The following is a 13,293-nucleotide window of genomic DNA, read 5'->3' on the forward strand; positions in this document are numbered from 1 at the left end:
TTTCCAGACAAAGGCAGTCCTGACTGAGGAGAAGAAGTTCCAGCAGCACATACTGGCCCAGCAGAAGAAGGAGTTGACGGGTCTGCTGGAGTCCCAGAAACGGCAGTATCGACAACGCAAGGAGCAGCTCAAAGAGGTGCTTCTACGTTTTGTCACCAGTCAGCTGACAACCACAAAAGTATTTGTGTGAGAATTATGGATAGAAAGACATCTCCTGTTTTGCCTGTAAATTGGCCGCTGTTAATCAGCTCTACCATACTACTGATGCTGCTAATGTCACTATCCACTTTAATGCAACGTCTCACAGACGCACAAAGAATGTAACTTCCATCTTATTTTCACCACTACCCTGCAACTAAAATGAACCTCTATACAAACAGCATTGATCTTTCAGCCTATTCAGCCACTACTACTACTACTACTACTACTACTACTACTACTACTACTACTACTACCACTACCACCACTACTGTACTTTCTGTTCATTGCCTTTAATTCATTTCCACTCCAGGAACTGAACGAGAACCAGTCGACACCAAAGCGGGAGAAGCAAGAGTGGTTGGTGCATCAGAAGGAGTGTCTGCAGCAGCTGCAGGCGGAGGAAGAGTCCGGCCTGCTGCGGCGGCAGAGGCAGTATTATGAGCTGCAGTGTCGTCAGTACAAGAGGAAGATGCTGCTGGCACGCCACAACCTGGAGCAGGACCTGCTCCGAGAGGTACCGGGTTTATTGGTGTGTCAATGTTCAATGGATCAACAATTCAACTCTACTAAAACCTATCTTTAGCAGCCTGTAGGATTAGAACAGCTCAGTCTTGATGTCCCCTGGTCTTCGCTTTCTTTGAGTGACGTGGAGGTGGACATACTCAACAGTAAATTACATTATCAGGTAGCAAAATCATCTTCGGGTAGTGAATGTAAACAAATACATACCTTTTATTGGGCTTTTACAACACAGTAAAGCCTGCATCAAGTTGGATCAAACTTTCAAAGACAGAGGGAATATATAGACAGTTCTTGTGCGATCTTGTGACATCGTGAGAATCTAGCTGCCGTGCAAGGTAACCAAACAGTGTCGTCTTTTCCTGGGAATGTTGCCACAGATAACCAGTTTGTAATACTGCAGATGCAAGGGCTTCCATCAGTGGGTCATAGGCTCAATCACCATTGTGTGTTATGATATATATATTATTGATACTAACAATTTAAAATTAAATATATAAGAAATGTACTTATCGTAAAATATTCTTGGATTCTCCTCACATCTGTGAGAAGAATATTTTCTCTCCTCATAATATTACAGAATCCTTCCTGCCTCTTCATCATCTTCTTTTCTTCTCTAGGAGCTGAACAAGAAGCAGACTCTGAAGGACTTGGAGTGCGCAATGCTTCTCCGTCACCACGAGTCTACCCAGGAGCTGGAGTTCCGCCAGCTGGGTTTGGTGCAGCGCACGCGGGCCGACCTGATCCGCACACAGCACCAGACGGAGCTCACCAACCAGATGGAGTACAACAAGAGGCGTGAGCAGGAGCTGCGTCAGAAGCACGCCGTGGAGGTCCGCCAGCAGCCCAAGAGCCTCAAAGTGAGTGAGAGCACCGAGAGCCTGTGGTCTCCTGAGGAGGGAGAGGGGCCGAGCGGCGTCTGGGACAGTGAGGCGGGGGTGGTAGGAGGAGTGGAGGGGGAGGACGAGAGGGATGGCGAGGTGGTGGCTAAGGAGATGTATGATGTTGAGGATGAGCTCGATGGAGCAATATTTGAAGATGATGAAACTTATACAGGAATGGAAGGTGCGAGTGTCCCTGTGGTTGACAGGATAGATGAGTTAGATGAGGAGAATAAAACAAAGGGAATTGATGAGGAGTGGAAGGTCAGTGAAGAGGGGACAGATGTGAGGGAAGTTGAAGGAGTGCAGTGGGAGGACGAGGACGATGACAGTAAAACTGCACATGTAGACACTGATGAAGAGGAGGAAGAGGGCAGGGGCGTTGCCGATGGCTGTCCATCAGAGTTCATTGCATCCCTGTCCCCGGAGAAGAGACGACTCCGTGAGCGAGTGATCGATGAGCTGTCTGAGTTTTACTTCCCTAATGCTTCAGGGGAGCTGGAGCCCGTCCCCAACGCTCCCCCTCCTCCTCCCCCCGCCCAGACTTCTTTCCCTTCACTCTTCTCTCACGCCATCTGCCTCCTCCTCTCCCTCTCCGCCGCCGCCCAGCCCTCCAACCTCACTTTGCTGCTCCTCTCCATCTTCCTCCTCTCCCTCCGCCGCTCGCCTCCTCTGCCCTCGGTGGCCTCCGTTCTCCTCTCCGCTGAGCTCGCCCTCTTGGCGCTCTTCTTCTCGTACCTCTTCCTCCGCTCGTGCTGCTCTCTGTCTCTCTCCACCTACCTGTCGCTCAGCCTCTGGGCCAGCAGCCTCTTCAGTTTAGGACTCTCCCTCAGTTTGGGGATTTATTACATCCCCATGATTTTGATTTCAGCCTCCTTCCTCAGCTCTCCGTCCCTCTTCCTCTCTCTCTATTTGGTGGTGGTGCTAATTGTCAGGCCGGCCCGCGAGTTCTTCCAGCACGCACCCCGCAAAGTCAACCGCCTCTGCATGCGCGTCCTTTTCCGCCTGCCTCGACCCCTGTTTGCCATGTGCCAGTCAGTCCTCGGCGGTATGGCCGAGCGTAACCTCTATGAAATGTTCCCCAAAGCAGGGCGCAACTGGGGCGGGCGCCAGTCCAAAATCCCAGTCTCCCTAAAGAGCATGCCTCTAGAGTATCAGGCTCGCTGCAGCAACACCTCTCCCTTGGCAAAGGGCCTTCTCTGGGTGAAGCGTTTTGGCAGACGCCCCCTCGGCGTCCTGGCAGACCTCGCTAACACCATAGTGCTAAAACTTGCTGGGCAGCTCCTCAAAAAGCTGCCGCCCAGCGTCCGGATCAAACTCCAAACTGTGGGCCTCCTGAAGAAGGAGTACCCGAGCAGGCTGCCCCGGCTGCTGCCCTGGGAGGTCAGAGAGAGGAGGCAGAGGGAGAGGGAGGGGAGGGAGAGGGAGAGAAAGAGGAGGGAAGAGAGGTTGTTTCGTGACGAGGTGACGAGGTGGGAGTGCGGGTTGAGACGAACTTCATCTGGGAGGTTTGTCAGGGGGAAAGCCCGTCCGTGGAGATAGCAAGAGTGTGAGACAAGTTGAAGGAAAGAGTGGGAAACGTGCTGGTGGTATGTGTGTGAGTGTGATCATGACCATGCTCTTTGTTTTATTGTTCAACCATCATTTGTGTGTCTTTTTGATTTGGGCCCACACGTCTCTCTTGTTACTCCCAAACTGGTTTTTGGTCACATTTCTTAAAGATGAGACCTATTTTAGCCTGCACACATACACCTGTGTGCACTGGCTGAAAGTGATTTTGGCTGTTGAAACTTATCCAAACATGCCGTACTGTTGAACCAGCGGGCCCTGCAGACGTAAACGTGCAGCTGAACCCACGGCTACTGTACCAAACCCAGTGACGATTTCATTATTGTGCTTTTTGTAAAAGTTTTTTTTTATTATTTTATTATTATTTTGCTCTTAATTTGTAAGACAAATATTTTTATGGTTATTTTTAAGACCGGTTTTGTGCAATCTTTTGTTTTTCTTTATAGTGGTCTTATTTCATTGGGAGCACTATTATCTCAGTGCTTAGAACAAAGATTACAGTGTTGCGTAGCGTCACGGCTATAATTTCACTCCCCAAAGCTGAATACTGTGAAATAAACAAGCCTAATGAATTCACTAAACCTGAACACTATCCCTCAGTCGGTATAAAAGTGCAATAAACAGCTGAATAGAAATATCTGGGACCACTGTAGGACATTTGATATCATTTTGAAGTTCCTCTGTTTAGAAGTCAAAGTGGAAAATAGTTAGTGGAAGGTCTGACGTTACAGGACTCAAAATAATAAACTTTTGGGCCATTTAGCTGGAACAATAAGCATATCCAGCTCAGTGTTTCATCATTGAAACACATCATTGGTTATTATTTTTCATTATCTTTCAGATTCTAGTTAGATATACTATTGATATTGCGCTTTATGCAATAATCTTCTTATGATTTACCATGTAAACATTTAGTTATTTTCCCCCTTAATAATCCTATAAATGTGCAGCAGTTGAGTGCCTAGTTAGTTACAACTGTTTGTACAAATGTTAAAGTCTCTTGTGAAGTGACATATCCTAAATTTACGGATGGAAACATAAGAAAGCAGGATATACTTTGGAGTAGTGAAAGTATAATATAATATAATTAAAAAACATATTTAAGATTTCAATGATGCTTAATTTTTATGAAGCCATATAGACAATCTTTTGCGACACGCAATCATAAAATAAGTCCGAAGGTTGATGCAACTACTGAATGTGAAAGTTCACCATCATATGAAAAAGAAGATATCCAGTAATAACAGACATCTTTTGAATTTGCACTGTCCCAAAGACCATTTAAAGAAAATTCTAGATGTGGGATAACGAATCACTTTAGTTCAGGGCAATTATTTTCATTAATGATTAATCTGCCAATATTAAAAGTTTAACCTATGAAACATAAAAAAATTATGAAAAAATGCCAGTATGGACCCAGGTGATGCCTTCCAATATCTTGTCTTGTTTGACCAAAAGTCCAAAACCCAAAGATATTCAGTTTACATTGATATATGAAAGGGAACAAATTGAATTGAGAAGATGGAACCAGAGAATATTTGGCATTTTTTTCACTATTTTTGCTTAAAAACAATTAATCTGTCGATCGATTAATCACTTCAGCTCTACTTCAGTCGGACCAAAAAGAAACTCGACAGTTAATAGCGCCGTTTTTGATGTCATGCTCTTGCAATTTTGAGGACCGAAACACCAAAATGCTCTGATATGTATATTTAATTTAATGAAGTCAAAATAACCAATTTTAGGAGAAAATATGCCTAGACCTGAGAGTATAAGAATTTTAAAATGTGCATATTTGCAGGGGAAGTCTGGTTAAGATGAGTAAAATGCATTAGTGCCTATAAATGCTTTTAATGTAGGAAAAAGCCGTGTACTGTACTATACCACAGAAGGACGACATTTGAGCCATTTACATGGAGGAATATTGCTGAGTAGGAAAACTCAATCTTAACTGTATTTGACCCAGAGGGAAGAAAAAAGTCGGGCACTTCTTTTGGGGTGACCTGCATTTGAGAAGTGTAGCTTTAAAAAAAAAAAAAAAGACATTTCACAACAAACATTGTTTTATTTGAATGTAACTTATTTGCCATTGATTTATCAGTTATTTCCTGTTCCTCTGTGTATGTTTACATGTTTGTAATTCTGTTTTGTTGTGTTTCCACAGAGTTGTATCACCTTGAGTTTTTTTTATATATATTTTATTTATGCAGTATTTATAATTTATAAGTACTGCATCCTGTTTGGAAGCCATTTTGTTGTCCTTTTATTCTCATTTTAGCTGCATGAGTGTTGGTCGTACTGTATGTTGGCTGTGTGCTCAAAAAGCATAGAGAAATATTTTGTCATACTTTTCAGATTTTTTTTTTTTTTCTTTACACAAAAAAATAAATTCTTTTGTGTGAAAATCATTGTCTTGTTTGTTTTATGATTTTTGTTTTCCATTATTACCACGTCGTCTTCATTTCCTTTACTTTTTCCCCCTGATTTATCAGCCAGTCTTTTTGTATTGAAAGATCCCGTCGTCTTTTTGTTTATCATCACTTCTCCTGTATCATCACACGTTTTATCTCCGCTGTCGTCTGTGGTGCCCTTCCCTTTGTCAAACAGACACCAAACATAAACGCCAACAGGTTCTGTGACTTTGTTTAGGACTATTTCTAATCTAACGTTGAAATATGTTTAAGGACGTTAACTGATGGGTATATAATCATTCATAGGCCTCACAAGTAGGCTGTGTTATTTTAATTTATTTTAAATGCATGAAATGAACAAATTAATTATTTAAAATCATCCCGCTTTTGTTTTCGCAGTCAAAATGTTCAAATGTGAGTCATCAAACAGAGGTGTCTGAATATGTTAAGATATGTTATAAGAATTAATTCTTAAGGATTATAACTTGCAAAAGAAAAAGGTTGCATAACATTGTAAATCTATTTTTAGTAACGTTTTTTCACTTTAGATTAATCACATTTCTGTAAAAGGAACAATTTGCAATCCAAATGTACTCATGTCTGTTAATATTTTAGTTCTAAAGGTATTAATGTTTTCTGAAACTGTAGAAGGTTTGTTTGGCGTGGACTTTGTAACTTTGCAGACCTTTTAATTATATAACACACTAAAGGAAAGGGGAAAAGCACAAGAGCGTAATAGGTCCTCTTTTAAGAATTAAATATCGGTAGACGCCTATGATTTTAGCAAAGAACTAGATATAAAGTATTTTGTGAATGTTTACTGTATATTTCCTGAGTTGCTGACAATCAGAGATTGTGCTGCGCTACATTACGGCATTTACAAAATTCCATAACTGAAAATGTTTATTTTAATAATCCAAATTAAGCAGCGAGACGTAACCTTAAAGAACGTTAATATTTGAATGTATTTAATTTGTCAGACCTTCATAAAACAATGTACACTTGTGTACAAAATCAGTGTGCCGGAGTGTCATTTTGGCCATGATGGCGTCACTGTGAAAGATTCAACATTTGACAGGTATTTATACTTTTAAGCATTTTTCAGTCATTCTGCTAACAAAATTCATAGCAAGTCGTTACAACATTTCTTTAAAAAAAAAATACACAATTTTATTTATATTTTTTGCTGTGTTTTTTTTTTGTGTTTAACCTCCATCTCCATGTCCATTTATAAAACCGCAGGAGCTCTTTAGCCCAGCTGCTTCCTTCTCTCTTCTCTCTTCTCTCTCCTCCAGTCCAAAGAGCTGCAGATTAAGCGTCAGTTCCAGGACACCTGTAAGATCCAGACCCGCCAGTACAAGGCCCTGCGCAACCACCTGCTGGAGAACACGCCCAAGTCGGACCACAAGGCCGTGCTGAAGCGGCTGAAGGACGAGCAGACCCGTAAGCTGGCCATCCTGGCCGAGCAGTATGACCACTCCATCAATGACATGCTGTCCACACAGGCTGTGAGTAAGGCAAGGAGACGTCGTTCATTTCACACTCGCACCACACCACCACTGCTGTGCCTGGCCCGGGGGGCCGCCCTGCCTGCCCGTCCGCCCGCCCGCCTGCCTGCCCGCCAACAAGCCTCCTCCTGGTACCTCAGTGTTAATCCTCTAAAACCACTTTTCCCAGTTTTATACCACATGATCCTGTTTCCCCTACGGTTAAACCGTTCTGTGCTAGTCCTCTTCCAAAACATCCTCATCCCTCAATTTCAATTCAGTTTTGATGAATCTTAGTTTTGAGGATAAATGTTAGAATACTGTAAAGAAAATGTGTTTAACTTGAGGACTCTGATATTCAGCCACATAATAAGTCTACATACAGTCCATTTTATCTTTAAAAGACTGCTCCACCAATTTGGCATTGCTCTCCTGTAACATTGTCGGATCGAAGATGGACAGTTTAAAAGAAAAGGATCAAAATCGATTATTATTATTATTCCACACATTCAAGTGACCTTTAAACCAACTTTGATGTGGAGTTCCCCTTTAAATAGCCCCTTGATTATCTTTGTTGCCATTTTACATGACCTACAATATATATTAGCGTCACACTACTTTGACATGAAGATAGCAGCAACCTGTATGGAAGTTATTTGGGGCTGTCGGAAAAGGGGGAGTGTTACGTATTTAACTTTTTTGGAGAGTTAACTATTTTGTATTTTCTTGTGAGACTAACAGAAAAGAAGACTGAACAGTTAAATCAAAATAATTAACTCCAAAAAATGCCCTTTGTGCATCGTGGACCATAAAGGTTCATTTTGCCACAACAATCATGTCTCTGTATTGAGGTTTATTATTAACTATAGCTAGTAGGACCGTTATGCCAGTTTTTAGAAATAGTTTATGTGGTTCTTTATAGTTCGTAGGGATTAAACATTATCTCTTTAAAGAGAGCTTTACTTTATTCTGCATCATAACCGAAGTACGGTACAGTTACATGCCCATATATAAGATTCAGCCCCTCCCCACTCCACTAAACTCTGAGCTCATCCACTGCCCTGTCAGCATGGGACTCACACGCACACAAATCCCAGGCTTTTAAATGAATGAAACCTAGTAGGAAGAGGATGGGACGTAACGAAATGTCTCGTTCCCGCCACATAACGCCCTGTGCCTCTTTAATTACCTCACATGGCAGCGCGCCATGTAAGCCCGGTAAGCCAAATCCCTGCTGCCCTTGTTTGTCTGCGCATCTACTCCTGCTGTGGTTAAAGTCTCTTTGGGAAGGTTTCACTGATTAAACTCAATCCTGAGGTCAGACAAACACTGGATTTTTTTTTTTTTTAATGAAGATGTAATCTGTTTCCTTGAGCCGGGCATCACACACACAGGTCAAAGTAGCTGTGCAACATTTTGTAATATCATACTGATTTATTTAGATAAATATCTGAATAGTCAAGATAATGCTTCATATCCTTGAGCTACCCAGAAAAAACAGGTATTTAACACAACTCTGCAGCTCACTCTCCTCTCTCTGTGCATCTCCCGCTCTTTTCTTTACCTTCGTCATACTCTCCTCAACACTAAAGAACAATCTGTCGCCCGTACAATCGTGCCAAATCCATTTTTTCATGACACTCACTATTGTTTGTCTCTTTAGCTGCGATTGGATGAGACCCAGGAAGCGGAGTACAAAGTGCTGCGGATGCAGCTGCAGCAGGAGCTGGAGCTGCTCAACGCCTACCAGAGCAAGATCAAGATCCACACCGACACGCAGCACGACAGAGAGGTCAAAGACCTGGAACAGAGGGTGTCCATCCGCCGCGCCCTTCTGGAGCAGAGGGTGAGAGGCCTTTGTCAATCGCTTCTATGAGAGCAAAGCTCCTTACAATGTAGTAAAAGCCTCTGGTGAGTTTTAGGAATCCAGTTGGGCTGGTAGAGAAGGTTGTAAACTGAAAGGTAACTGCTGATGTTAGCTATAACATTGTTTTCACCTTTCAGGAGCTGTTCTGGAGCTTTCAGTCATATTACAAGATCTACCCCAGCAGATGGACTTATACTTTCCATCCATGTTACCTTAAAAACAGAGATTGAAAGTTAATTCTTAAACAGCAGTTCACAAAAAACAATCCCACCACCAGATCTACCTAGAAGATGTCCTGGAGCTTTCCATCACATCGCATATCTTCTTCAGAAAGAAGTTTTAACATCTACATTTCCAACATGACAACAGGGTAACTCAATCTGCTAAGAAAGATCCAAAACAGCCCCTAACTTGTGGTGAGATTGTTTTTTGTCAAGACTGAACTTTCAATCTCATGATTTGCAGTAATTAAAATGAGTTCCCAAAGAGTTTCACTTTTGGAAATGCAAAATCTTGAATCTTGGATTAGGAAAATATTTTATACTTTTTAAAAATGCTACAATTTAAAGGTGCAGTGTGTAGGATTAGGTGGCATCTAGTGGTGTGGTTGCAGATTGCAACCAACTGAGTACCCCTCCGCTCACTCCTCACTTTCCAAGAATGACGTGTTTTCTTGTGTATTTTCTTGCTCCTTTGCTAGATCGAGGAAGAGATGCTGTCGCTGCAGAACGAGCGCTCGGAACGCATCCGCACCCTCCTGGAGAGGCAGGCCAGCGAGATCGAGTCCTTCGACTCCGAGAGCTTGCGTCTGGGCTTCAGTAACATGGCGCTGACGGGCATCCCCAGCGAGGCCTACCCCATGCAGGGCTACTCCAACGTCCCGCCCCCCGGCTCCCGCTCCGCCGGCCACTGGAGCCACGGCATGCACCCGCAGAACGTGCCCCCGCAGCAGCACTCCCGCCGCAGTCACAACAGCAGCAGCAGCAGCAGCAGCGGCATCGGTAGCGGCAGCGGAGCAGGGGACCGCCGGAGCGAGTCCTCGTCCTCCTCCTCCCACGCCCTGGGATTGGCCCTGGGGCTGGGGCGAGACGGGAGGGAGGTGCACCACTCGTCCCGGTCCTCCGCCTCCTCTTCCTCCTCCTCGTCCTCCTCTTCTTCCCACCACCAGCGCCACCACCTGCCCCAGCACTACCACCACCAGAGCACACCGCAGCTCTACCGCGAGCGGGAGCGGGATCGAGAGAGGGAGCGGGAGAAGGAGAGGGAGCGGGAGTGGGCCGGAGTGCGAGGCTCCGGCGGCGACCTGGCCCACCCACACCCCCTGCCCTTCTCCCATCACCTGCCCTCGCGCTCCTCCTCTCAGTCCCTGGCCATGCTACCTCCCCCACCGCCCGCCCCTCCCTCCATCTCCGGCCCATCCTCCTCTTCTTCTTCCTCCTCCTCCTCGCAGGGGGGGATCTACTCCGGCGCCGGGCTGGGGGTGCGCGGCGCCCCCAGCCTGATGGCCCTGAGGAACAGCCCCCAGCCTCTGAGGAGGACGGCGTCCGGGGGGCCCGGAGGAGCCGGGGGCAGCGACGGCGTCCTGAGCCGAAGCACCTCGGTCACCTCACACATCTCTAACGGCTCCCACCTCTCCTACTCTTAGACGGCGGGGTGCTAGCACGAAGGGTGGGATTTTGATTTAAGAAGGTAGCTATCACAGGTTGCATCTCAATACTCTCAGCTTGCCACCTCGCCTTGCGTCCTTCCTTGGGCTGATCTCTACTCTCAGAAATGCAGAGGATTTTTAGGGATATCACCCTTTCCTCTTAACGCACAGTAAGACCAAGAGATCAGTCAGCATCAGAGGCAAAGAGAGGACAAGCTGACAATGTTGAGCTGCACTCTGCTCCTTTAGACTCAGGGTGGGTAGAGAGGTTTTCTCCCATTCTCACAGGTATAAAAGAGGGAGGGAGGAATGTAACCACCTGTAATACCGCTGGATTAAGGTGATATTAGATTAAAAAAGAGGAGGTTTGTGTTTAATGTTTTTATCTTTGTTACTGCCTGTATAAAGGTGAGACAGCAAGTGTGAAAGGAGGGATATTTTTACCCTTTTTGTTCTCCCAGAGCTGCAGAGGGAGAGGGGGCGGCAGCCATGTCTTCTTCTATGATGTTCTACGCCGGAATGGAGAAAGAGAGAGGACGGGGACGAAAAAAAAGGTGTTTTTTTGCATTGTGTATGTACTTGTATGTAGTCTGTAGCGTCCAGATATATCTAGCAAGCACTCGTAACTGCGGCTCCAGACAGGAAAAAAGTGGGAGAATCACAAAAGATGGGTTAGTCTCCAGCCTGCTGCTGCGGGGGGGATCGGAAAACACGTTTTATTGTTGATTTCTTTTGTATTAAGTGTATAAAAAAACACAAAAACAAGTTGCTTGGAACGTCACCAATGCCTTTAAGGGGTTCTTAAAGGGATGTCGTGCCATCAAAATTTTTATTTGATGACCGCGAGATTTAAAAACAGAATGTTTGTAAAGGCAAGAGACTCTAACAATGCAGCTGGGACGAGGAGAAACATGTAAAAATACAAAAAAACAAAACAAAAAAAGCTTTCTGGCATCCATGACATATTGAGTATCTAAACAACATAGGTGTCTATGGGAGTCACTTCAATGCATGAGATAGATGTACAAAAAAAAGCATTTGTAAACATGACCAAACCACATCTGAAGCGTACCGTACCTGTCCGAGTATCACCGGCATTGAAGATCACTCGTCCCACATTTTTTGATCTTTGCTGTACATATTTATGGGAATATTAAAAAAACAAAAACAAGTCATTGGTTTTATAGAGTAACAAAGATAATGATAGTAATTTTGATATATTCAAATGAGTATTGAATTCAAGATTTAGAGCGACAAACTCCAAACCGCATTTTCTATAGGTGTCAATATTACCATAACTAATCCTGATGTAATTGTTGTTGTGATCATGTTCACATTTTTCTCGCGAAGCAGAAGAAAAAGGGCCCACTTTTGACTGTAAAAAAATAATAAAACTGTTGTCAGGTATGGTGTGTGTTCAAGGTATTAATGATTATTAATAAGGGATTATTAATAATCGTTAATGATTCATGTGTGTGTCGAGCGGTAAAGTCTAGTTATATTGCCACTTTTTTTGTTTTAAACAAAACAATTTTAAAAGACACTCCTGCCGCAGCAACACCCCGCTATTCACGTGAACTCTGACCTCCTCCTCTGGACTCTCATAGGAAAAAAAAGAGAAGATTTACAATTGGGCACTGGAATGTAAATGCTGGTTTTCCTTTTTATTTATTTGTATTTAGCGTGGAAATAAGTTTCCACACAGAAGCTCTCAAAGGACACAGAGAGACGTGCACAATCCTAGTTGACACTGCTGAAGGGTGCAGCGTGTAGCTGGTGAAGAAGAAGAAGTGGGAGGACGGGCGTCGACTGAGCTGCTGTGAACGTGCACCCTCTTGTGCAGGCACAGCAGCAGTGACCGCAGCAGCCCGTCCTCACGGATAAAGACACCAGTCAGTGTTTCATGGTGCACATGATGCTTCTGAAGGACATCAGAAATAACTGGATTTTTTTTTTTTTGTTTTTTATTTTTATTTGAAAAAAAAAAGTGAAAAAGATAATCACCCTGCTGTTTGTATGACTCAGAAACACCAGCTCAAGACAATTCCCTGTATAACCTACTACTTTATGCTCGGTTGGAATCTCAGTGCATGCATAAACTCCTTATATAAACTAAGACTGGCGGGCTTCGGGACGGCCTTCGTGTTCGGGTGGGAAATCGGTGTGGTAGTGTTTTTAGACGGGTTGTTGTCCGTGTCAGAGGTCGTGGTTGAGAGCAGGGAGTCTCCGTTCCTGCGTCACGCCCGGATGAAAGATGAAGACAAAGAAGCAACACAGATCTGTGTTTTGCAGAGTTTTCGGAGGGGGGGAGGGGGGTTGAAATCCTTATTAAATATTCCAAATCAAGCTTTTCCAAGCCTGAGGAGGAGAAGGAAGAAGGGTCTTAACACATGTATTGGAAAAGAAATGGGGTGCTTTAAAAAGTAATTTAAAAAAGATAATAAATTGATATTAACACATTAACTCGTCTTGATTTGATGTACTTTATTATTAAGATGTTTATTAAAGTGTTGCAACTAGTCAGTTAATTGATTAGTCCATCGTCAGAAAATGAATCTGCATTTTTACAAATAAAAATGCCAGAAAATCTCTGCTCCAGTTTCTCAATAGTGAATATTTGCTGTTTTTTTATTAAACTTCAATATCATCCTTTTTTTATGTTTGATTATGTCACCTTGGGCTTTTTGAAATTATGACATTTATCTTTTTA

At 43.7% G+C, this 13,293-nt stretch overlaps 1 protein-coding gene across 7 annotated transcripts in view; it reads left to right on the forward strand.

Annotated features, from left to right (window-relative positions):
• taok2b (TAO kinase 2b) overlaps positions 1 to 13,046 on the forward strand; it is a 27,365-nt gene extending 14,319 nt beyond the window's left edge. For 3 of the 7 annotated variants that reach the window (XM_037755889.1, XM_037755892.1, XM_037755890.1), the window contains 3 exons: positions 8 to 136; positions 512 to 730; positions 1,341 to 5,575. In XM_037755889.1, the coding sequence (XP_037611817.1) occupies positions 8 to 136; positions 512 to 730; positions 1,341 to 3,143 (2,151 nt within the window). In that variant the 3' untranslated portion in view covers positions 3,144 to 5,575. Of the gene's footprint in view, positions 1 to 7; positions 137 to 511; positions 731 to 1,340; positions 5,576 to 6,876; positions 7,090 to 8,731; positions 8,915 to 9,635 lie in introns of those variants that run through there. The other 4 variants (XM_037755891.1, XM_037755893.1, XM_037755894.1 and 1 more) reach the window with 3 other exon arrangements.
• Positions 13,047 to 13,293: the final 247 nt, after the last annotated feature.

This window comes from Sebastes umbrosus, chromosome 20 (genome assembly GCF_015220745.1).
Source record: "Sebastes umbrosus isolate fSebUmb1 chromosome 20, fSebUmb1.pri, whole genome shotgun sequence".
Classification (NCBI taxonomy): Eukaryota; Metazoa; Chordata; class Actinopteri; order Perciformes; family Sebastidae; genus Sebastes; species Sebastes umbrosus.